The 26,397-nt window shown below is 46.4% G+C and overlaps 2 protein-coding genes and 1 long non-coding RNA gene across 3 annotated transcripts in view; 2 read left to right on the top strand and 1 right to left on the bottom strand.

The window, feature by feature from the left end:
• Positions 1-26,397, bottom strand: part of LOC149372016 (cholecystokinin receptor-like) — a 167,895-nt gene that overhangs the window by 102,391 nt on the left and 39,107 nt on the right. The window lies entirely within an intron of this gene.
• LOC149372018 (uncharacterized) lies at positions 132-2,985 on the top strand. The gene is made up of 3 exons (XR_016286952.1): positions 132-408; positions 476-592; positions 2,351-2,985. It is a non-coding gene; the product is annotated as an uncharacterized LOC149372018 (long non-coding RNA).
• Positions 16,563-17,868, top strand: LOC149372017 (uncharacterized). Its single transcript, XM_089568024.1, has one exon. The coding sequence runs from the start codon at positions 16,563-16,565 to the stop codon at positions 17,391-17,393; it is 831 nt and encodes a 276-aa protein (XP_089424150.1). The 3' UTR covers positions 17,394-17,868.

Here is a 26,397-nt window from a genome sequence, read left to right as displayed (position 1 = left end):
TTCGGAGAACGGTTGGTGTTGCATCGCCTGCGACGGCAGTCTGCGAGAGGCTTAGCCAGCCGAGCTCAGCCGAGCCAACATGGCGGTGTGTGACGCGTCGACCTCCCCGAAGCCGCCAGTTTGCCACCCGCTTCTTTGCGCGCTCTTGTTGTGACGTAAGACTGGACATCATCGACCTTAGCAGCAACGTGCTGCAATGAACGTCTCACTCAAGCCAGCAATATGTGCAGAAGCAGCGGCTAGTCATTCATTGTCTACGCAGCATACAAGTGTTGGCTGCTGCCGTTTCGCCGCGCCGACATGGCGATGTGTGTGTGACGCACCAGTTTTCTCGACATCGTCGGCCCCTCGTTCTTTCGCTGTATTGCAAGAATACTAAAGACCGGATTATCATCGTCGTGTGTTCTGGTAAGCAGTATTAAACTCTCCTTTGATGCCATAGACGCGCATGCACTTAACGCCGCTCCATTTTCAGTGTGCGTAGACTTGCTGTGAACCACGGGTGCGCCGAGATGAAAGGCTTAACGAGAACAGCAAAACAGCAAAGGCTTCATTGTGGTCCGGTGGAGCCAACTCACACAGCAGGCATGAAGTAAGTATCTGAGAAATTTGTTGTTGCATGCGGCTGAAAAAAAGAGTGTGGCACTGCAGTCGTGGCTGTTACGCTAACATGTACAGCTGGAAGTACGGTCAGTTCTTCTAGGGACCAAATTTTCTTCATGCGTTCACGCCCCATGAATGTGGAAAAGCTGTACAGGCAATGACAGGTGAAAATGCACAGCCTTGGGGTCTGTGAATTTTTGTCACGTTATTACGAACAGTGCTGAGAACCGTGCCCTAATCGGTTGCTTCCTTTCCTGTGTTTTAAGAGGGCCTTGTTATGCAAACAATGCAAGCGATTTTATTCTTTTCAGTCATAGCACAGGGCATGGCGACGCCTTAGCGCTCACGGAGATTAGCTAAACTGTTACATTTTCCGAGTTGGTGGCATCTTAACGTTGCAGCGATTTTCGGCAGCGGACATGAGGTTTCAACCATACTGAACGCTGCCTTTTCTGGATGGTTAGGCGTCTAGTTCCAAAATGTGGTATCTTGTAAGCTCTTCGCATTTGAAAAATGTTAAAAGTTTCCACTTCGCGTGCAGTTTCCGAACACATTCCATTATGTGAAACTCGTGGAGGCAAGCGTTCCGGTTCAGACTGCTGATCCCAGGAAGGCAGCGAAAGAAAAAGAATAAAGCTTACGCCAGTGTACGAGCACGAGCAGGGGTGCTCGTGCTGGACGTAGTACATTGGCGAAAGCAAGCATTTCCCAGAAAAACTGAAGCAGCACAAAGCGGATGCCAAACAAATGAACAAGGAAGGAAGCGCGGGTTGACAAGACTGACTTGGAGGGAACTATCCTTGCATCAACTGTCTACGATCAGTGACCCGGCGGATGACTAACCGAAGGCTTAAAAAAGGCAAGCTGTGACTCACTCGCAGTCACACCTGCTGAAAGAACCAAGAAGATTCCCAAACATGTTTTTTTTTTTTTTCTGGTTGGCGTTCTTTCCCGAAAGTATATTCCTTACCCAGCCAGATATACCTGTCTAGAATGTTTTCTTTTGAACCCTGGCCACGAATGTGAGGGCAAAGCTTAACAGAAGACAGGTGGCGGCGGGAGGGTGGGTCTGGTGGTAGCTTTCTATTCCTAACAATGCCTGCTATGTCAGTCACCCTTGCCCTGCCTTTGGCCTATACACAGAATGAGGACGTCCTGAAAATGCGTAGCTGCGGGCTCTCCCATCAAGGAAATTGCATGTAAGCTTCCGCTGCGTGTATGCAAAGCGCTGTCTTTTGTTTGCATGTTTTGATTTCAGTAATTGGTTCTAATATGGTGCCTGAAAAGCATGAGGAACCTCTGACAAGTAAAAAAAAATTATATCTCGAGGCCTCTTTCGGTGCAGGAACGCAGCCAAAGGCAGCGCGAATGCGCAATTGCCTCAGTAAGACCATTTTATTTTTTTTCAGTTTTATGCTTTGCGGAAAAAATGTTCCCTATCGATGCTGCTTCCCATTCGCCGTATTGCCTTAACGTTTACGAAAGCGGCTCTCTGGAATTTGTGATTCCCTGAAAACCGCGTTTAGCCGCTGTCATCCGACAGGGTACAGGTATGTATTAGCTAGTTGATTACCTACTATGTTCTGCTAGCTAATCTTTTGTCATGAAAAACGTTTAAACTTCAATAATACCTACTTTATTGAAAAGTGCACTCTGAACGGTTGACTTCTACACTTGAAGCACGTCATGCTTCAAGCTTAGAGGTGCAATTCCACTGATGCATTTGTTTTTCTAATCTTTCTTTCAGAAGGAGCCTGTATGTTGACAGCGAAGCATTTCAAGGTTCCCTCCTTGCTTTCAAGTGTGGCATCTCTATTTTCATTCCTTTGGGTATTTAAATTATGTACCCAAAGACAGCGTGGGTTAAGGCACTCTTCTTTTCTACAGGGGCCAAGACGTTGGTTCTCTGTAACCGTCGAAAGCAAGCTGCCGAACACATGACTCAAATTTTTTGTACCCAATAAAATATTGTTTGAAATAAATCACTGTAAGTTCATCGACGCATTTATCCTGGAATATCAAGCTCTAAAATGAGCCTTCCATACGAATACTTTATTTCAAATCGGCTTCCGCATCAAGTGAAGTAATATACTCATCTGGGAATCATAAATGTAACCCTATAGTAAGAAAAATTTCTCCAAAAATTTCCTGTCAAAACTACTTAAAAGGAACAGGCACGTACTCCTGAAATGTACTATAAAAGTAGCTGCAAAGGAGTATATAATACTTCTATTAATTGCCATGCTAACTCCTTTGTGATCACAACTTTACTCCTAAATAAACTCCCGTCTGCAGAGCGGTAACACTTTACTCCTTCTAGCACTCCGAAAGTATCCCTTCAAGCAGAGGAGTAGACGATATACTCCTATTCTGAGGAGTATAAAAAACCCTTTTCGGGAGTGCGCTACGCGATGAGCCATTTACTCCTATCCGGGTGTTTTTCGGTTTGCAGTGCAGGGTCTCCGGAGTGCGATACGAGCACGCTAGCCACTCCGTAATGCCAGGTGAATGGTTTGGAATGAACAAAGGCGCGTCTAGCTAATACGGCGTCTTCGTTCACTCCCATCTTCCCCCTTTCCCTTACGGCGAGGTGCAGGTGTCCACCCAGATATGCGAGAGAGATACATTTCCTTTCCTCAAAAAATAAATTTACCGTCCAGCAAGGCGTACAGCCGAATTGGCGATGGCGTTCTGTGGACTCCCTGGCAGCGTTGCAAGACGCTGTCGCGTTCCACTCTTACAGGCGAAGCTTAACATGTTGACCACACATCAGTAACACACGCAGACAGCCAATGGACGCGTCATTCGCTGGCAGCACTTGATTCATCATTCACAACCACATTCTTAACGTACGCTCCCTTGCCGCACATGCCAAGGACGTACACCACGATCACATTCTGCGCCATTCCTCTGTACTTTGCTTTGCTGAAACCTGGATGGATCCCGAAGAGCCTCTCGAAATCATAGATTTCCTATACTGCTGTGGTGCTCGCAGAGACCACAACAGCGCGGCGGGAGTCGCTATCTACTTGCGCACAGGTCTCTCTGCAATACCAGTCGAAATGTTTGGCACGTCACATGAAGTTGGCGAACTGTGCGCCGCAAAGTTGCCCAACGGCTTGCTGGTAGTACCTGCCTACTTCGCCCCTACCGCACTCACGAAAGACGTCGTGCACTTCCTGCAACTCGCATTAACCGTCCATCGATCCACACCGATGTTAGTAGTGGGGGACTTTAATGTTGACATAAAAACAAACAGCAATTTCCTAACACTTATGCGTGAGAACATCCCGTTCCTCTCGCTCGTAACGCGTCCCACGGCTGTGACAACCTCGCGAGGCACTTGTATAGATCTCGTCTTTGAGAATCAAGCATTGGTGTACCAAGTCGAACATATATCAGTCTATTTCTCCGACCACAAAGCTTCCTTCATGACTGTCAAGAACTGTTAGTGGAGTCTTTGTTTAAGGAATACGTGTGAAAAATAAAAAAAAAATTCTGTGATAGCGCATACATGTGTTGCTCGATTTCTTTGCCTCAATCTATCGAAAAGGTGAAACAGCTTATTTGCTGCGCTCAAATTTCGCATTAGGAAGTAACGTAATCGTCGGTCATTTTTTTTGTTTTAGTATCTCTGCTTATCTCTTCCTTAAGGCTCAGCTGACGGGTACACTGAGCTAAATCTGACAGCTACAGCGCCATTTCTTTTCCTCAAAAACCACTTGATCAAGGAAGGAGTGAAAGAAGATAGGCAAAATTGCTGGCGGTTTAGCATTGGTAAGCGCGGAATATTGAGCGAAAGCAGGTTTTTCCAGGAGGTTGGTTGGTTGGTTTTTGGGGAAAGGAAATGTCGCAGTATCTGTCGCACATATCTCGGTGGGCACCTGAACCGCGCCGTAAGAGAAGGGAGGAAGATGGGAGTGAGAGAAGACAGAAGTGCCGTAGTGGAGGTCTCCTCCGGAATAATTTCGACCACCTAGAGATCTTTAACGTGCACTTACGTCGCACAGCACAGGGCGCCTTTTGCCTTCTACCTCTATGGAATATTTCCGTATTTGTACACAGTGTATATTGCCGCCCTACCCCTATCCATTCTTACTATTGCTCCCCCCTTTCTTTCCCTCTTCCTGTCCTCCCCGTGTCCCTTCCCGCTGGCAGCCGCTCAGGTGCTTCAGATTTCGATGGAAGATGCCACGGCTAGCAACATCTCTTAAGGCGGAAGCCTTTAATGCCTCATCGTTGTAAGCAGGAGTTGTCGACAGAAATGTTACGCTTTTCAATTGGTCGAAATGGTCGTGAAATCACAGTGCGTGAATTTCGAACGGGGCCAACTGTACATTGGCTAGTAACCATGCAACCAATTAAAGGGATCGTATAGTGATGCTCCAAGTAAGTGGGACTGAGTTTAGTTAATTGCTTAATAACCCAATTAGCCTAATTAACCGTTATAGTCAGGCCAGATAAATAAATAAAACCGAGTAGGAAATTGGTCGAGTTCGGGAATCGAACCCCGCTCTCTGGAGTGCGAGACGAGCATGCTAGCCACTCCGCCATGCCAGCTCGATGGTTTGGAATGAACAAAGGCGCGTGTAGTGCATACGGTGTCTTCGTTCACTCCCATCTTCCTCCCTTCCCGTTACGGCGAGGTATAGGTGTCCACCCAGATATGCGAGACAGATACATTTCCTTTCCTCAAAAACCAATTTACCGACGAGCAAGGCGTACAACCGAACTGGCGATGGCATTCTATGGACTCCTTGGCAGCGTTGAAAGACGCGGTCGCGTTTCACTCTTAGAAGCTTAGAGGCGAAGCGTAACATCTTAATAACGCATCAGTGACACAAGCAGCAACACCGCGCTTAAGGCTTTCGCCTCACCGCACTATAGGTCAACAAAGTGACCTCCTGAATTTTCCCTCCCACTTTTATTTCATTTTATTACAAAATATCCACTGACAACAACAAGTAGACATTAACGCCGCGTACCTACATGAAAGCGAAATTGAGGTGTCCATTCACCCAAGGAGACAGTTGGCGCCTTTCTTTTCGTCAAAATCAGTGGGCGGACGAAGGGAGGAAGGTAGGAGTGAAAGAAGAAAGCAAGAAAGAGGTGCCGTAGTGGAGGTCTCTGCACACGGGCGCCTCTTGAGCTTCGCCTCCACCGAAACGCGGCCGCCGCGGAACCCGGGTACTCCGGCTCGGTAGGCGCTCGTGTACCGAGCCGGAGTACCCGGGTTCGAACCCGATCAGAAACTTTGTTCGGTCGTAACCATTGCTGAATTTTAAAAGCCAGAAGGATGATTATTTAGAGTGCTAATTAGATGAGGGAACGAAGATTGTTCTTTGTTCGGAACCTGAATACGGGTGGAAAGGGAATTCTGAGCCCACTGACCGAGTGCGCGGTAAGAGATGAATGGATGGAAAAACTTAATTTCAGAGTCAATTGGAGGGTCGCAGGACTCCCCCTCCGCTAGGCGTCAGCCGTAACCCCTTGAGACTCGGCGGCGGCCAAAGCGTGATTGACGATGTTCCTTTCGACTTTTGGGTCTAGATTGTGCATCAGAGCTGAACACCCAACGCTTTACCACGTTACATGGGCCTGTCAGAAAATGCAGGCAGTGCCGATAAACAACACACCAACACCGGAGCAGTGGGAGGCTGCGCTGTCCAGCTCGAAGCCTGAAGAGCAGCTCAAGCTGATCGACAGGGCTTGCAAGACTGCAAAGGCCGCTGGGGCCCTGGACTGAGGGCTCCACCTACTCTTCGATAAAGAACACTTGTTGTACAATAAAGTTTTTCATTCATTTTTCATTCCCATGAGTCTCGTGTGCGTGTGTTTGTAACGTGGGCATGTTCACATCTAGCATTTAATTGCCATGGATATATTTTTCTATAGACCCATGGGTTTGGAAATGCCGCGACCTGGAGTTTCTTCCAAGCTGTATCCTCCTTTTTACTAAGTTTGCTATCCGCTTGCGGAGAGAGAGATGGCAGCAGACTTAGGCTTCCATGCGTTGTCTTGATGACATTTATGCTCTCAGAACTAATGCTCTACTTTAGCGCTGCATGTGCAACGTAAGTATAAAAGGATTTGCAAAATTCAAGGTCTGATGTGCGTCTCTTTATTTTTTTGTCACACAATCCCTAGACAGACGGCATTTCGCCACAGACCTCATTAGAGACCTGATTTTGGAAAGTTTAAAAGTCCCTTGAGGCACTGCCCAAGTTCTGGACGGCAGGCAGCGCTGAGGGCAAATCTTGTAAAGAATAAACCATCGGGAGAGCGGTTTGCAGCGCTTAAGACCGCAGCCCTAACTTAATTTCTCTCGTACGCCACTAGCAGCCAGCTGAATTGGGCAACCATCGCCCATAATTTCGCAAGCATTGTTAACCGACGAGGTCCGGTTTATATGTGAAGCCGCAGGAAAGGCAAAGAGTTTTTGCAACCAAGAAGGAGAACATAAAAAGTTCAAGTAAGAAAGGAAGCGCAGTTGGACGTTAACGAAACTCGCCTGGAACACTGTCCCAATGTTACCGTCATGGGACTCTTTTAACACTTGGTTGCCGGCTGAAACTGGTGGCTTAGCAGATTAGAAAATGCCCTGAATCCGTTCTGAAACCGAGCGCGGGTCGTTGTCCTGGTCTGCGTGACCGGCATAGAGACGTGCATCTACACAGTGACCTACATCGCTATTTAGGAACCCCTCTCTGATCCGCTCCAGTCCCGATTCCGATCCCTGACCACTGGATTGTGTGCCTTACCGTCCTGGGGAAGTGGAGCGAATGGAAGTGGAATGTGGATAATCGTATCTATATGAAGAGCCAAGCGGGGCATAAGTGTGTTTGTTTGGTTGTGGAGTCGTGCATCTCGCCTCGGTAGTAATGTGAGGAGAGTGAAGAAGAAAATCGCTATTATCGTTTGTCTCTGGAATGATCTCTGGAATGATCTTCCCGACAACATAATCTCTTTCATTGATCCTGGTGAGTTTAAAAAACATCTATGTATGCATCTATTGCCCTAGTGATGTTCACAATGTGCGACAGTTTCGTTTGTTCTTAACGTTGTTTTCCCGCTTACCTCATGATGTAAAAAATAGCGCACAGGGAACACACGGGACGGAAAGTAAACGATGCAGACAAGCGCTAACTCGCAACTGAGGTTTATTGCTGACGCGCGCACTATAAGGTAGTCACTTTAAAAACAAAAAACAAAAACAACCACAAACAGTTCCTCCTCGAAAGACCAAGTCAGAGGAAAAAAAAAATTGAAATTGAAGCATCAGGCGCCACTCATCGCTGTGGAAGATCAGTTAAAAAACCGTTATCAAAAAAAGGAATTCAATGCAACGCTGAGGCTAAAAAATCGATTTCACAGTCTGCCAAGTTAACAGAGGGCTCACTGATACACGGATTCCGACATTTCCTAAAATGGTATGCCTCCATTATCTCGCGTACACGCTGATCTTGATGTCTGAAAAGTATGACGGTACTAGAAAAAATCGGTTTGCAAATATTCCCCTTCTGCTCTTCTTTTTTGCTACATTCCCGGCAATGCTCAGGAAGATTGCCATAATGATCTTTTAGGGAGTTACGGTGTTCACCAAGCCTAACGTTGAGGCATCGCCCCATTTGTCCTACATAGACAGCTCCGCAGGACAACGCTAGTTTGTACACTACACCCAAGCTGCAGGGAACAAACGGGCGCGGTGCCTAACGGTGCATCCGCGATTTTTTCGCTTATCTCCAACACCTTCCTGCCTGTTCCGTATCTGAGAGCTTAAACTGCTCAGCTTGCTTGGCCCGGAAAAAACCACCTGGACGCCGTAGCGGCTCCCTACCTTCTTTAACCCATGTTCCATTCTATGCACGTAGGGCACCACGCCGACTTTATGCCGCTCCCTTCCAACGTCTTAGGATTTTTGTGCCCTTTTAATCCAGCGCACTAGTTTGCCGCACGTCATCGAGATGACATGCATGGGATACCCTGATTCCTTGAACCTGTTCACCTGTGCAGAGACGCTCCAAAAGAGCGTCTCTGCACAGGTGAACGGGCTCAAGACGCTCCAAAAGAGCGTCTCTGCACAGGTGAACGGGCTCAAGAAATCAGGGTATCCCATGCATGTCATCTCGATGACGTGCGGCAAACTAGTGCGCTGGATTAAAAGGGCACAAAAATCCCAAGACGTTGGAAGGGAGCGGCATAAAGTCGGCGTGGTGCCCTACGTGCATAGAATGGCACATGGGTTAAAGAATATAGGGAGCCGCTACGGCGTCCAGGTGGTTTTTTCTGGGCCAAGCAAGCTGAGCAGTTTATGCTCTCAAATACGGAACAGGCAGGAAGGTGTTGGAGATAAGCGAAAAAAGCGCGGATGCACCGTTAGGCACCGCGCCCCGTTTGTTCCCTGCAGCTTGGGTGTAGTGTACAAACTACCGTTGTCCTGCGGAGCTGTCTATGTAGGACAAACGGGGCGATGCCTCAACGTTAGGTTTGGTGAACACCGTAACTCCCTAAAAGATCATTATGGCAATCTTCCTAAGCATTGCCGGGAATGTAGCAAAAAAGAAGAGCAGAAGGGGATTATTTGCAGACCGATTTTTTCTAGTACCGTCATACTTTTCAGACATCGAGATCAGCGTGTACGCGAGATAATGGAGGCATACCATATTAAGAAATGTCGGAATCCGTGTATCAGTGAGCCCTCTGTTAACTTGGCAGACTGTGAAATCGATTTTTTAGCCTCAGCGTTGCATTGAATTCCGTTTTTTGATAACGGTTTTTTAACTGATCTTCCACAGCGATGAGTGGCGCCTGATGCTTCAATTTCAATTTTTTTTTTCCTCTGACTTGGTCTTTCGAGGAGGAACTGTTTGTGGTTGTTTTTGTTTTTTGTTTTTGAAGTGACTACCTTATATTGCGCGCGTCAGCAATAAACCTCAGTTGCGAGTTAGCGCTTGTCTGCGTCGTTTACTTTCCGTCCCGTGTGTTCCCTGTGCGCTATTTTTTACATCATGAACGTTATCCAACTTGCCCAACTTTCCGCTTTCCCACTTACCACTTCTTCTGTTGCCCCTGGTTGCCTTTTTTTTTCCACATGTTCGTGTTTCGCTTTTTTTTCTTTCTATTTTCGTGTGTGATGTTATTTTAACTCCGTTTTGTATAAATTTCATGTTCCTTTCATGTATTCGACTTGTACCGCGTTCTTGTAGCGATATTGTGGTTTTTTTACTTCTGTCCACTCCTTTTTTCGATTTGTCCCCTCATACAATTCTCTTCGGGGCCTGTGAGGTACTAATAAATAAATAAATAAATAAGGCCAGTGCACGCAGCTCAGTAAACATCCTTGGTTTCTGCATGCACGCGCATGAAAAATAAAGATGGGCTGGGTGCTAGATTGTGTTAAATGTGTAATTAGAAAATGTGGATGATCACGAAGAGCAGAAGTTAATCCACTAAAGGACAAATACCCCCTGTAATGACACTTAATTGTTCCGGTTTCGCTCCAGTCCCAACTGTCTTGTTTCAGAACATTTCCTGAACTCTAAAGTTCATCCGACTGTCGGTATCCAACGGTTACGTATTCCTTCTTCTGGAATCCAATCTGACAGTCCAATAAACCTCTAGTTGACAGCTGTGCATTCATTTTTTTTTATCCCTATGCGTTTCTTCTTTTCAGCCTTCGCTAATATATTTTCCAGCCGCTTAATTGTACCCTTTTAACCCAAATTGCTGGCATTCTGTCTCTTAATGTCACGTCAATCAGGTTGCCTCGTTCTTTCGCCATGGCATTGTGTCTTTTAATGTCACGTCAGTCTGGTTTGTTTTGTTCTCTCGCTATATTTTCTTCTTTTTAACCTTTGCTAAAATACTTTCCAGGCGCTTAATTGTACCCTTTAACTCAAGCGGCTGGCATTCTCTCTGTTAACGTTACGTCAATCAGGTTTGTTTAGTTCTTTCGTCGCACTATCTATCTTTTAAACCTTTGCTAAAATACGTTCCAGTCGCTAAATTGTACACTTTCACCCAGGCTGCTGGCATTCTGTCGCTTAATGTTGCGTCGATCAGGTTTCTTTCTTTCCCCTCACTTTTCTTAGCTTTGTTTCTAGCCGTCTTCCTGACAGTCAAGACGCGGTCCGTTCATTTTGTAGTTTAAAAATAAAATTGAAAATATTAGAAAAATAGTGACACTCTCTTTTGACCCAGTGATTTTATCACTCGCATAAGCTGTGTGAATTTATTATTGTTACTTTTTTCCGGGGGGGGGGGGATTTGGCAGTGCCTTTACTTAAGAAACTTCCCTGCGCCAGACAGCGGAATGCGTGCACCGTATCTAAGCTTCTAAAGAGATTTGTTTAAATGATTTTTGCGAAAACCGGGAATGCTGTCTAAATTTGCTGACTTACCCTCTTGAACATCCAATAATTAGGAGCTGAACCAAACGTTATGATGAGATTAGAAGACGCAATAACATACAGCGCGTGCTCTTTACAAGACGTCATTCGTCGTAAAATTACTAACCACACGCGATGCAAAATGCGAAGTTTGTGCTTAATAGCACTTAGTGTTAAATCTAACAATAGAATCAAATGATGAAAGGGCGAAACAAAGCACCAGCAAGTAAAATATTTCGAAGCTTGCTGCTGAAAAGATGAAATTCAGGGGGAACTAGCGCATACCTTATTAGTGGTTTTTACCTGTCCTCTTCCCTTTTACTTTTTGTTAATCCCTGTGTTCACGCAGCTGTCGTGCTGTCCACCTAGCGCAAATCTGCTGCCGCGCCCTTTTTTTTTTATAAACCTTACGAAGGTGGTGGTGGTGAAAATGATTTTTAATACTCAGAGAGAGTTTGAGGATCAGAAGACCCCGCTACATGGTCGGTATCCTTAGTCCGGGACACCGCACGACGAGGCCCCGTCTCGCGCCCGCTTTACTGGAGCTCTTTGGGACTCCAGTGTGGAGCAGTTGAGGAGGGCAGTCTCCCATGCCTCTCGTGGGGGGGAGGGGGGGATTCTGAGTACATGCCCACACCATGTGAAAGATATCGCAGATCTCTCCACAGTGCGGGCAGCGCCCATCTGTGTTCGGGTCGAAGTGTTTTACTATGGCAGGACAGAGAAGAGTTCCTTTCTGCAGGCGCCGCAGAGTTCGCTCCTCCGCCTTACTCAGCCCCTTGGCACGGGCCGGGTAGAGGCGGTGGCTGTCGCAATAATGAATTAGGATTTCGCGGAACCGCAGAAATGGTTTTTGAGCTTCTGAGCCAGGAGAGCTAGGATGAGGAGCCCGGTGTGTGAGCGCTCGGGCGGCCGCATCAGCGGCCTGATTGCCTCGTAGACCCTGGTGGCCAGGAGCCCAGATCACTGTTGTGCGAGTTGGATCGGCGGGAGCGCGTCTTAGAATTAGGGAGGCAAGAGGTGATATTTCCCCTGCAAGATAATGTTCACAGGCCCGGCGACCCTCGTGCCTCGCACTATGCGATGAATCAAGTGGGAAGCGCTAGCAGCATGAACTGGTGACACTGCGGCATTCAAACTCGGATATAATAAGCTCGAAGGGGATAGCGAAATAGTTCGATACATCAATAATTCGAAACACAAAAATGACTAGACATACGCTTATCTGTTACTAGGAAGGAAGAATACATTGCATCTATGACGCGCTTCTTACAGCAACGTGTCGCCCGCCGGCGTTCGGGCAGCGCATGACTCGCCAAGGGGTTTTAAGGCCTAACTTCTTTTTGCATCGTAGTCACAGCGGACGGTTCTTCGGAACTAATCACTACCTATCATGAGATATTTAATCCTGTTATCATCATCATCATAATCAGCCTGACTACACCCACTGCAGGGCAAAGGCCTCTCCCATGTCTCTCCAATTAACCCTGTCCTTTGTCAGTTGCCGCCACTGTATCCCCGGAAACTTCTTAATCTCATCCGCCCACCTAACTTTCTGCCGTCCCCTGCTACGTTTCCTTTCTCTTGGAATCCACTCCGTTACCCCTAAGGACCAGCGGTTATCTTGCCTTCGCATTACATGCCCTGCCCAAGCCCATTTCTTCCTCTTGATTTCAACTAAGATGTCATAAACCCGTGTTTGTTCCCTCACCCACTCCGCCCTCTTCCGATCTCTTAACGTTACACCTATCATTTTTCTTTCCATAGCTCGCTGCGTTGTCCTTAACATAAGCTGAACCCTCTTTGTTAGCCTCCACGTTTCTGCCCCATAGGTGAGTACCGGTAGGATACAGTTGTTGTATACTTTTGTCTTCAGGGATATTGGTACACTGCCAATCATGATCTTAGAGAAGCTGCCATATGCGCTCCACCCCATTCTTATTCTTCTAGTTATTTCCCTCTCATCCTGTTATCGGTATACTGTAATTATAACAGTCAGTCATTAAATTGAATGTTTCCGCAAAGCCTTCGGCAGCGATGCGCGCCATGCTAGGGCCGCCGCCAGGCTTTAGTTATGTTAGCTTCACCGCATGACATGGTTATGGCGTGGAAAATAGGTACAAGAAATCTGAGGTTCCGTTAGCGCTCACCCCGCGTTCATCTCGACAGATGATGTCATGTCATTCGTGCTGCCAGCATGTACATAGGCAATATATTATTTCGATTTCTTTGATTTTGCCTACACTATTGAAAGGGCAGCAGAAGCTGTTTTAGAATTCGATGAGCTTGTAATAGCCGAACGTGTGAAACATGCTGGTAAAGCCTGTGAAATCGTTTTTGAGCTAGCATTTGAGATGGTGGCGTGATCACCGAATATAGTGGCCTCAGCGTTCAGGCTTCTTTGCAGTGCACAGCGACGGACAGAGACCCCGATAATGACGTCATGTACGACGGCGCTACGTATCCAGTGAAGAAGTGGTTGTTTCATGAAGAAAACCAGCGCCATCGAAGATGAATCTCCCGAAGCATTGTTTGTCGGCGTCGGGCGACGCACAGCAGAGTGCAGGCGAAGACAGCGGACATCTGAAATTTCGGCGACAGTGTCGTCACAGTGAGTTTCCCCGAATTCTCCAACGCATTGAAGAGAAGCCTGAACCTTGCTGCGGTTTTAATCAACGAATACATCAATATTTTAAATGCTAGTGCCAAAACACTTGTATGTTTTAGCTAGAAGCTTCCTTGATTCGAATTCTTCAATAACGTCGAATTCTCAGAAAACCATTTCAGCTTCTGTTTAATTCCAGCAGCTACTAAAGTCGATGCTATCAACGAGTTTCCACGCGCGAAAAGTCATCAATGATTGCCATTAGAGGAAGTGCCACTTGCTGGGGCGTGGCGCGTGATTCGTTATATTGAACGGTCGGCGAAATTGGAGTTGGATATACTGCGCGACCTTCGTATATTTTTTCGCATAAATTTCAAGGGATAATCTGAGTGTTCGATACAGCCACTAATTCGATATATGCGCGTGTGATATAGCCGGGCTCTACTGTATCGCTGAGTTTAGGGATGTCGGAAGCATTTCAATATTTTGTGTGTTGAAATGTGCGGGCACAGAATTGCGAGTGTTTTCGGGCAGCGCGCTTGGAGGCAGCGTAAGAAGTGTGTACTCCATGAGTCAATCCGTGGGATGCTTGCGGGCGGCCAACTCCAAGCGTCCAAGACGCGTTTATGGGGTGGAAGGCTCGCGGTTGTTCAGTGAGGTTAGCCGTCGTGAGTGGGGTTACGCTTCGCCAGTTGCCGGAAGGTGTCACATAAACAGGTCTCACTGAAGGATCGTGTAAAGTACATATGGCCGCAACAAGAAATCAAGTCCTGTAGAGAATTCTGTTAGTATACGTCTTCGTTCCGTTGTTGATCGTCTCGTTGATTATTCTATGGTACTCCCTTTCTTACCTGTCAGCGTAGCCAATAAAGTGGCAGCTGAGACACTGAAAGGCTTAAAAACTGATCTCACACTTGTGGGAGGTTGAAACAGCATTGCGAATCTAGTTCCAGCTATTTCGCGGGGACACATTGTCATTGTATCCATCATCGCCTCTAGCGTTAGTATCGAGAGGCAATAGCCTCAGCTCTCCTGCATTTAGTAATGAATACTGCCAGAAAAAAAAAAAAAACAATGGGATGCGTTTTCTACTATAAACAACAGTAAACTACAACGGTACTCAAGAGGGTTCTGTGTATATATTGATAGTTATGGGGCACTTTACGATATACGAAAGAAATCACATTCATAAACCACTTCCCATTAAAAAAATGCACTTGTTCACAAAATCTGGCATCAAAACGTGAAAAAAGTATTAAAAACAATGAAACAGGGAGTGACTTGAGCAGCACAGAGTTGCGACTCGAAAATTCGTTCTTGTTACGTTAGTTGACCGACAGCTGGCTTGCGCTCTTAGTTTGGCAGCAAGGTATGCGTAACGTTACTGGAGCAACAATTTGAATTTTTCACGTCGGAAGTGAATGCCGCACGAGTCACTCCCTTTTGGTTGTTTGAAATGCGTTATATTATTCGACTTTAGTCTTAATGTTTTTCCTAGTCACTGCAGAGGATTTCTGTATTCCTTAAACATTTCCGCGTTCTCTGGATAAACCAGAGAGTGAGTCAACGCTTGTGCTGCCATGTTCTGCCCTTTCAATGCTGTTACTTATTCCTTCAGATCGTAAGAAAGCTTATACTATTATTTTCTTGGCTAGTGTAACGATAATTATTATTATTCTCAATTTAGGAATAATGCTGCGTCCTTTGTACTAAGCTGTTTTTTTTCCTAACGACGTTTCATCTGCTAACACTATTGTAGAGAGTAGGAAAAAAATAAAAACAAGCCTGGTTTCCTTAGAATTTAGTACCGCCGGATCGATTCGTCGCTGCACGACGTTAGTGGAGCTGGGTTAAACACTCAAACTCAAAGAAAGCGCGGGGTATTTACAAAGGCAGCAGAATTGTCTGGCTTTCTTGCGAAATTGCATTCAGTGGTACGAGCTCTCTGAAGAGAATAGTTTAATCGTAATCTTCCCAGCCATCGAACAAAATTTCTACCGCGAATGCAACGGGGCAGAGTGATTGCACGTGTTGCCGGCTCCGCCAAAGGCAGCAGCTGTTGCTCAACACGGCAAAGGAGAAAGCTTGAGCGTAGTAGATGAGATTGTGGGCCACAAAGACAGCAACAACAGTAAAAAGTTATCTCTGCTCAAAAGCGGGCAGATTGGATCGGCAGTGTATAGGACGACGCTGGATATAGTGGGCATGAAATGGCAGCGAGTGGGCATGAAATGGCAGCAGCAATGTTCGTCGACCAAAACCACTTCTGCTTTTTTGTCCAGACGATTATCGCCGTCGGCACGTGCGTTCCTGCCTGCGCTGGAACATTCGAAGGGGCGTCTGCAGCTGATGTGTGTCCGTTCCTGGATGCGATTCCTGCCACAGACCAAGGGCTGGCCTCACTTCGCCTAACCCATGGATCGACGCTGGAACAAACAGCCGCTGTGACATCGACAACACCGTACCTGGCCTATATAAACGACTTGCCTAAGCCGGCACCCTTCAGTGGGCATGAAATGGCAGCAGCAATGTTCGTCGACCAAAACCACTTCTGCTTTTTTGTCCAGACGATTATCGCCGTCGGCACGTGCGTTCCTGCCTGCGCTGGAACATTCGAAGGGGCGTCTGCAGCTGATGTGTGTCCGTTCCTGGATGCGATTCCTGCCACAGGCCAAGGGCTGGCCTCACTTCGCCTAACCCATGGATCGACGCTGGAACAAACAGCCGCTGTGACATCGACAACACCGTACCTGGCCTATATAAACGACTTGCCTAAGCCGGCACCCTTCAGTGGGCATGAAATGGCAGCAGCAATGTTCGTCGACCAAAACCACTTCTGCTTTTTTGTCCAGGTTGGTGGAGTTCCATCTCTTTTCGCAAAGCGATCGAACAACGTTTGTCTGCTGCTGTTCCCATGCCCACATACTTTGGTCCGTACTGTTGTTGATTGTGTTCATGTTGCGAAAATGCTTCTTCTGGGCGGAGATGTCAAGCTAAACCCAGGCCCTTCTGGGGCCTGCGAAAAGCTTCACACTGATGTATTGTCTGCCATCGAACGCCTCACCGCGCATCTAGACGACCGGCACGATAAGCTCTTGAAATCTATGGATGAGCTTAAAGTAAACCAGAAGCTGCTCGACTCCAAGGTGTCTGATTTGACGTCAAGATTAAAAACGCTAGAAGAAAAAGTAGTCAACCTTGAACATTTGCAAGACGAACCTCGCCTACAACAAATGGTTTCTACAGCAGTTCGCACCGAAACTGTCAATCTAGAATCACGACTAAATGAATACGAGGATCGCTCGCGGAGAGATAATTTAGTCTTTTATGGCATTTCTGATTGTGCTGATGAAACTTGGACGCAATCCGAAGAAAAAATTTGGCAAGTTGTATCAGATAATCTCAAGTTCCAGTTACCAGAAGATGGAATTTCTCGCGCGCATCGCCTAGGCTCGTTCGCTTCGGACAAAAGTAGACCCATTATAGTCCGCTTTTCAGCATTTAAAACGAAAGATGCAATATTCACCCAAAGATCACAGCTGAAAGGGTCGGGAATCAGCATGAGCGAAGACTTTTGTAAGGCCACGCGAGCTAGTCGCAAAAAGCTGTTTGATTTCGCGAAAAGTACTGGGCAGAATTATTCCATGAAATACAACAAAGTGGTCATCGACAAGAAAAGTTACATCTACTGCCCCGTCACGGACAGCGTTTGCGAGGTACATGTTGATAGCGCACTCTCCCCGGTCACGGCTAGCTCTGTTAATCCCGGCGCAAGCGCCTCCCCGCTGTCACCATAACTAGATAATATCGAAAGTCGATCCGTTGCACGCAGCTTTTCTTTTCTTTTTTGCAACATAAGGAGCGTTAACAATAAACGCGACGCCCTTTCCAGTCTGATCGACACATGCACAGCGGACCTGGTGATCCTGACAGAAACTTGGCTCTCTGCTAAAATCAATGATAAAGAAATTTTGAATTGCGCACGTAAATACAAATTCTACAGGTGTGACCGTGGAACTCGACCTGGAGGTGGCGTTTTGATAGCAGTCGCGGACGGCTTGGTTTCCTTTAATGTTCCTATTCTTTGTTCGCTTGAATTGGTTTGTGTGAACATCCGCCTCAACTACAAAGATATTATTTTTGTCGCGTGTTATCGTCCTCCCAATTCATGTAGTAGCTTTTCATCTGACTTGCATGATGTTCTAAGTAAATTGCACACCAGGTTTCCCTCATCACCCACTTTCGTTTTAGGCGACTTCAACTTTCCTAACATCACTTGGAACGTACCTTTGCCGTTTGCTAATGACAACTCCGCTGAATGCATTTCCTTTCTTGAAGTATGCTCCGACTTTAATTTGTGTCAGCTAGTTACTAGTCCAACACGTATTACTCAGTCTAGCGCTAGTATCCTTGATCTAGTACTTGCCACACATCCGGACCTCGTTGAGTCACTTTCTCAGCTTCCTGGCTTGAGTGATCACTCCGTCATACATTTTAATATGCGGAATGATTCCCCTCGAAAGCAAGTAAGCACAAAATTTATTAGGGACTACGGAAGAGCGGACTATGCATCTATTAACGCAGGACTGGCAGAATTTACAAGTGATTACTTTTATAGATTTTCTGACAGATCAGTAGAAGAAAACTGGCTTGCTTTAAAATCGAAAATACTGGAGCTTACTAACCGATTTATTCCCCTACGTAGAATAAAAAACAGCTCCAATGCACCTTGGTTTACAGCGTCACTGAAGCGATTACTGAACAAAAAAAAGCGTATCTTCCGGAAGGCCAAGTTATCCACGTGCGAAGAAAGATGGGAGGCTTATCATCGCGTGGCAGCAGCGTACACAAACGCACTTTCAATCGCCAAACGCACATTTTTCGAACGCACATTGCCATCGATGCTTGCCTCAAATCCGCGCAAATTTTGGAATGTTGTCCGCGGTGATGACACTACGCAAATTGAATTACTCGCTGCTGATCAATCTGTCGTTTCTCCGGAAAGCTGTTGTACTGTTTTGAATGAGGTGTTTTCAGCGTCCTTTTTGAAAAACGTTCCCTCTACCCTTCCTATTGTGTCTCAGATTGATCACCCATGTATGGATCCTGTCATTTTAGATTGGACCGGTATATGCAAATTAATATCTGGAATTAAGCTTTCTTCCTCACCAGGCATCGATGATATTAGTCCGAAATTCCTGAAAAACACTGAAGCGTATTCTGCAGTATTGTTAACAAAACTTTTTTCGCAGTCCTTGCAATGTGGTGAACTTCCGGAGGACTGGAAAGTGGGGAAGGTGGTTGCTTTGCACAAGTCAGGTGACGTTCATTCTCCCACAAATTACAGACCGATCTCACTAACAAGCATTCCCTGCAAGCTACTGGAACATGTAATTTATAGCCATATAGTAACTTTTCTTGAGAGTAACTCTTTTTTCAGCATTCATCAACACGGTTTTCGAAAGAACTATTCATGTGAAACTCAACTTTTAGCCTTTACAAATGACTTGTTTTCAGCTCTTGATTCCAACTTAGTTATTGACTGCATTTTCATTGATTTCGCTAAGGCTTTCGATACTGTTTGCCATAGTTTACTACTTCTGAAACTAAGCAGACTTAACATTGATCCGAACGTCTTAAAATGGATTGAATGCTTCTTGTCTAACCGCACACAATTTGTAACTGCTAACGGCCATAGCTCTGATCCTTGCGGTGTAGCCTCTGGTGTTCCACAGGGATCAGTGCTGGGGCCGTTGCTCTTTCTAATTTATATTAATGACCTACCTACTAACATTTCTTCTTCCATAAAACTCTTTGCTGATGATTGTGTTATTTACCGTCAAATTAAAAGCTGTGCTGACCGCCTTACCCTCCAGTCGGACCTTAATCAGATTTCCTCTTGGCTAATGAAGCTGAATGTAAGTAAATGCAAGTTTATGAGAATTTACCGCCACTCACCTACTCAAGTTTCCTGTGATTATTCACTATGTAATACTCCTTTAACCCATATTTCCACATACAAGTACCTTGGTGTGCATATTTGCAGTAACCTTTCCTGGCAAGCTCACGTGGACTATGTCACAAGTAACGCTAACCGTACTCTCGGTTACTTACGTCGCAACTTTTCTATGGCGCCCACTAACTTGAAACTTATACTGTACAAAACATTAGTCAGACCAAAACTTGAATATGCGTCGTCTGTATGGGACCCTCCTCTTAACTCACTAATTCTGAAAATCGAAGCCATTCAAAATCGGGCTGTCCGTTTCATTTTCTCTATCTATCATAGAACTGCAAGTGTAACTCAAATGAAAGCAAATTTAAACTTACCGGATCTTTCAATTCGTCGAAAAATTTCCCGTCTATGCCTATTTCACAAAATCTACCATTCAAACCATCATCTCAGAGATACGTTGCTTGTACCACCATCTTACATTTCATCCCGCAGCGACCACCAGTTCAAAGTTGGCGTACCCAGCAGTCGCACCAACTTACACTTCGCCTCTTTTATCCCCAAGACTGCTAAGGAATGGAACCACCTTCCCGCTTCCATCGCCTCCATTACAAACGCCGACTTCTTTAAAAACGCTGTAATTGATTTTACATTGTAGTGCTGCGTTACCTGTACTGTTTTTGTTTTGTACCACCCACTCCTCTCTGTAATGCTTCGGCCCTGAGAGTAAATAAATAAATAAATAAATAAATAAATAAATAAATAAATAAATAAATAAATAAATAGTGAGCACGCTGGAGCAGTTTTAATGACAGGGAATAGCGGATATAATGAATATCCGGAATGCATCAGAGAGTGAAATATTTAGTTTTATATCGAGTTTTGCGTAAAACATCGTGGATCTAGGAAGAAAGGAAAGCAAAGGGCGGCCGAACGGATGTAGATGCACTAAAGCAACCACCACCGCTGCGGCGCAAAACTTACGCTTGACAGAGCATGACAAACCGATACAGCGCGAGAGGTAGCTCTAGGTACGTTGGCTAGCAGCAGCATAGAGCCCGTATTGTAATCCACTACAATGCTGCTGTCTGCCGCTACTTCCACAGTGATTGGAGGCACCCGTTCCAACTTATAAAAAGCAGCACAAACATCCATCCTGTGTCGGTGCCGTCCGAAATAATGTGTGATTGAGTTGGACTGGCAGATCAGAACAGTAGGACTAAAAATTAACATGCAGAAAACCAAAGCAATGTTCAACAGTCTAGCAAGGGAACAGCAGTTGGCATTTGGTAGCCAGGTGCTGGAAGTAGTAGGGGAATATGTCTACTTAGGGCAGGTAGTGACCGCTGATCCGGATCTTGAGAGGAAAATAACTAGAAGAATAACAATGGGGTGGAGCGCATATGGCAGGTTCTCTCAAATCACCAATGGCAGTTTACCAATATCCTCCAAGACAAAAGTATACAGCAGGTGTATCTTACCGGTAATCACCTATGGGGCAGAAACGTGGAGGCTAACGAAAAGGGTACAGCTTAATGACAACGCAGCGAGCTATGGAAAGAAAAATGATAGGTGTCACGTTAAGAGACCGGAAGCGGGCAGAGTGGGTGAGGGATCAAACGCGGCTTAATGACATTCTAGTCGAAATCAAGAGGAAGAAGTGGGCTTGGGCAGGGCATGTAATGCGAAGGCAAGATAACCGGTGGTCCTTAAGGATAACGAAGTTGATTCCAAGAGAAGGCAAGCGTAACAAGGAGGGGGGGGGGGGGGGGGAGTAGATGGGCGGATATGATTAAGAAGTTAGCAGGCATAGGGTGGCCGCAGCTGACAAAGAACAGGGTTAATTGGAGAGACAATGGAGAGGCCTTTGCCCTGCAGCGGGCATAGTCAGGCAGGATGATGATGCTGTAGTTTAGCGAACGTATCGAGCAACATTTTTCTTTCTGACAGTCATCGACATTTCATGTTCACTTGCAAGCGGTGCTGTAAGTGTCTGACGAATTGTCCTAGAATCGGCAGAGTTGAGCGATCTAGCTGGAGAGAGTGCACAACTCACCCTAATCACGGTGGATTGATGGGAGCATGTCATTAAAACTCCCCGCATTGGACATGCAGACAAAAATGGGTAATAATAGATAATTTTATTCTCCGCGAAGGACGGACCTGAGATAGCTCTATATTTTATATGTTAGAAATTTTAGAAGGTATATGTTAAGAAGATTGAGATTAAGGGGCGTTGGCATCCAGCATAGAACTAATTGTTCCTTCTGTCGTTATGAAATAAAAACTGAATACAAGAATAAAAATCACAGCACAGAATGTGCTGCATGAAGGTAAAGAGGGCAAAACTCGTAAAGGAAAAAGGGGTAGGGATTGAACGTAGTTGAACCGAGCACATAGGCCGAAGCAGGGGACACTTAAGCTCGGCCTTGAGAGCACTAGTGGTTAATTTAATACCCACATATGCAAAATAGGTCATTCTCTACTTAACAATCATAGATTGTGACGAGTCCTCGTACCACTACAGTGGTGCAGCGGTTAAGGGATGCCTCACTGTACTGGCCGGTGGCTGTTCCTATCACAGCCACCGGTAGGGATTTGGCGACCCGTGTCGCTCTTCCCAGGCAGCCCCTCGCTACTAAACATTAATTTAACTGCCGCCTGCCACGGTGGTAAGCTTGTTCACAATCGGTAGGCAGTTGTTCATGACACCACAAAGTCACAAGACAAGATTCTTGCTCGGGGTTGGCACGTCTGGAATAGTGTTCTCGCACTGATGATGCCGATACAATGTATGTCTTTCTACGGCACAAAGACGCACGTGAAAAACCATAGTCTTGCGTTTCGAGCGACGTAATAATTACTCTCAGAGGAGGCAAGCCAGTGCTGACGGCTTGGTAAAAATGAACCCTCCTATATATTTGCCTACTGGGCCATGAAGAAGCAGCTCGGCGAAATTCAGGCAAGTTCCCTGTTCTGCCGTAGTCGCAACGCCTCTGGTTCGTGCTCGCTCGCGATGCCTTCCTCACGGCCACTTTTGTTGCTAGCAGGGAGCCCGTAACAGAAGCGCGTGCATTCAAGGCGCTACAGGAAAGCAGAATCTCGTAGCGTGGCGGAACTTGGATTGTCCGGGTCGGGCCAATAACCTGCTTGCTTTTCAGCGACGTGAGATCGCAGAGAGTAGGCGCACTGAGCTGCACCAAACGACGCAAACAAGCTGCGCAGCAGCAGCTTCATTCATACTGCATGCGGGAACAACGGGCGTTGAGAGATAAGTGAAACAAATATATTGGGAAAAAAGGCGACGGTAGCTGTTCTGCCGTTCGCAGACAAATTGAATCGTCGACAAAGGCCGCTTCACCTGCCGACGTGCTCGCAGTCTTTTGTATACGCCTCCGATGGGCTTGCGACAATAGTTAGCTCTCGCTGAGCGCTTCGCACGCCCGGATAAGCTCTGCTGCATTTCGTAGCCATCCAGTGCAAGGGACAGAGTGTGCATGCAGCTGGAATCCTTAATGATAATGCGGCTACCTATTTAACTATTTAAATAAATCAATAATCATCAGCGCTAGTTGCGGTACGCGGCCTTGTGGAAGGATAAAATAAAGGTGTGCAAAAATAATGATCTGGAAACAAAGAGTACAACGTAAATAATGTAACCTGACCTGTAGCCACGCTGGGAAAACTGGCACGCAAGGGGAAGGAAGTGCAATGGCAAACGTCGAGCGTTGTTCTTAACTGCTATGTTTTGATCGCTGTCGTATCTATCGCTATGAATTTGGCGCCTTTGCTTCATTCAGCATTTGACTTGCAAGTAAGAAGCATTCTTTAGTAGCCCGCCTTAGGCCACTAAATAAATCTGTCCTACTCATGGCAATCATTTCTCTTACTCTATAGGTATCAGCGCTCGCTTCGCTACCGCCCCCTACCATGCCGCTGTCGTTGGTGGGATCTATCGGTAAGGGTTCCGGTTCCGGAATCGAAAGTTGGGAGCTCCAATCCTCGTTTCGACCTGCGGTCCATAATTTTCTCAGCTTTATTAGTCAAACAACGTTAAGTGGCCTGTGCGAAATCTTAAGACATTCCGCGTGAAGCATCGGGGGTGGCCTGTAGGCGCATTTCGTGCATAAAAGTGCTGACGCATTCGAGAAAGAGCAAACCGCTATCAAGGCCAGATTGTACCCTCTTGACACCATCTGTAGATATATCTCTTCTAACGTCATTTTATGCCGCGGTGGCGACAATTGTCGCGTAGCTACTAATGTCCAGACTCGTTTTTTTTTGTCCGCCGCAGTGGCTCAGTGGTTGGTAAACAAGGTAGGCAAAAATAGACCGAGAGCCACCTAGAATCTTGAGAGACTATACTGGGACGGGGCTTGACTACAACCTTCTTTCTACTGCCAAGTAACCATTTTCCTTCGTGCATACGATCACTTTAAAAAGAATGGAACAAATGCGCTATATTTGTTAATTTAAAATGAATAAATTTGCTTCACTTTACTTTTCTGCTGTTACCCTATTTCAGACGAGATGAAAATGTTTCTGGTGAGGCATACATAGTAAGAAGTGGTGCTTACTATGCCACGAGCCGTAGAAAATACTGGGACATTTAAAATCTTTCTGCGCCCCGCCGCGGTGGCTCAGCGGTTATGGCGCTCACCTGCTGACCCGAAAGACGCGGTTTCGGTCCCGGCCGCGGCGGCAGAATTTCGATGAAGGCGAAATTATAGAGGTCCGCGTTCTGTGCGATACAGTGCACGTTGAAGAACCCGAGGTGATCGAAATTTCCGGAGCCCTTAACTACGGCGTCTCCCATAGCCTGAGTCCCTTTGGGACGTTACACTCCATTGACCAAACCAAACCGTGTTATTATTTTGTTTTATTATCAGCGCGTCAATTTCTTTATTGCCTTACCTGGCCTACTATCTTGCTCTCCTTCAACAATGCTCTCAACTTTACTTACCTGTTTGGAAAATTGGAAAATTGGTTTTTGGAAAGCAGTATCTTTCTCGGTGGATATATGAACAGCACCGTAAGGGAAGGAATAAAGGAGGGAGTAAGAGAAGAAAGGAAGAAAGAGGCCTTACCGGTTTCCACTTTTGAAAATTCACTAAGCTGGCCGTTCTTACCTACAGAAAGTCGATTTATCCAGCATTTTATTCAGGATTTATCCAGTATTGTCACAGTTCCGTGAGTTTAGTGATTTTAGTCAATTTTAGTAGACAGGATAGGGCAGTCTCACATATCGGTGGACACCTCAACCGCGACGTGAGGAAAGGGAGGAAGTTTGGAGTGAAAGAGAAAAAACAAAGAGAGGCCGCAATGGAGGTCTGCGTCTCTGTTGACGTCGCATTCGTTGACCGCAACGGCACACAGACGGCTACATCACAGGCGCTCGGGCAGTACGGGTTCCATGTCATCGCTGGTTGACACCCGCACAAAACATTACGCACACACGTCCGGTCGCTGCGGCGTGCCCGTCTGAAGCCCGAAGAGGTCGGCGAAGGATTACACTCCCGCTGCCTCCCGCAGAGGCGGAACCGTCGTGTTATATCACTGGGTTCCGCGTTCGGACCAGTTGTTGTCTTCAAAGGTTTCGTCTGCCACTCCAAATTCAAGTCCCCTGTGCGGTGTCAGTGCACATTACAGAACCCCAGGTCACCGAATACCGAAACCCTCCACTACGGCGTCCCTCATAGCCTGAGTCGCTTTGGAATGTTACACCCTAATAAACCCAAATTCAAACCGAACACGGTCATAACACCACCATCGTACCTCCGCGCAAGCTATTCGCATTTACCTTCATCTTTACAACATAGATGTCGCTGCTTTGTCACACCTCATTGCAGTCAGTTGAAATGCTTTACAGAGTAGAATGCGATTGTTACCGGGTCCCGTTTCAAAATTCGCACACTCATAGTTACTCATGTATGCATCAGTACACAAAGACACTTCAAGCCGCCGCGGAGGTGGCTCGGTGGTTACGGCGCTCGGCTGCTGACCTGAAAGATGCGGGTTCGATCCTGGCCTCGGCGGCTGAATTTCAATGGAGGCAAAATTCTAGAGGCCCGTGTACCGAGCGATGTCAGTGCACGTTAAAGAACCCCAGGTGGTCGAAAGGCGTCCCTCATAGCCTGAGTCACTTTGGGACGTTAAACCCCATAAACCAAACAAAGACACTTCACGAAGTTAAAGACCACGACGCATTCACTAGGTCCACTTTTATTCACTTGGAGCCAACGAGCCTTGTGCGGCCTACTAGAGACGGTCGATCGCTGCTTTTTGTGGTGCCATGATGCAGTGTTTTTCTCGGACATACTACAGCGGACTACCAAAAAGGGCATTGAGATCTCACGTCACAGTATACGGTTCTTACCTGTCCTGCAAAACTCCCGTATTCCTTTCGATCTGTTAGTGCTGATTGGACTTCTTAGCCTGGGGAAGAGCCGCATGATGGATCGACACGTCGAACCACCTCGTTCATCCAAGTCTCTGTTCAGTGAACAGTGCGCCTTGGTGCGGGGGATTAATGCTGCGGAGTACCGGCCGCCTGTATGGTTGCCGATTCTTGACGCATGCGCATGCAAACAAAAGGCCATTCGTAGCGTGTTTCTTCGCGTGCTCGCCTCGCAGTCTGGAAGACATGGGTTCAATTCCCCGTATCTCCACAGAATTTTTTATTTGGAGGTTCTCTTGTTGCAAGGCCAACGCCAGCAACACCGCGATCGGCTTTTCTTAACGCTGTCGCGTTAAAGCACGTGCAGTTAACTGAGTTATCGCGTTGTAAGAAACTCCCTGAAGGGCGAACTTATAACGCCCAGTGCCTCCTCTGCACTAACTCACACCGC

This window comes from Amblyomma mixtum, chromosome 1 (assembly GCF_055824585.1).
Source record: "Amblyomma mixtum isolate Tamu chromosome 1, ASM5582458v1, whole genome shotgun sequence".
In the NCBI taxonomy this organism is placed as follows: Eukaryota; Metazoa; Arthropoda; class Arachnida; order Ixodida; family Ixodidae; genus Amblyomma; species Amblyomma mixtum.
The sequence above is the reverse complement of the archived record's forward strand: the minus strand, read 5'-3'. Positions and strand labels throughout refer to the sequence as shown.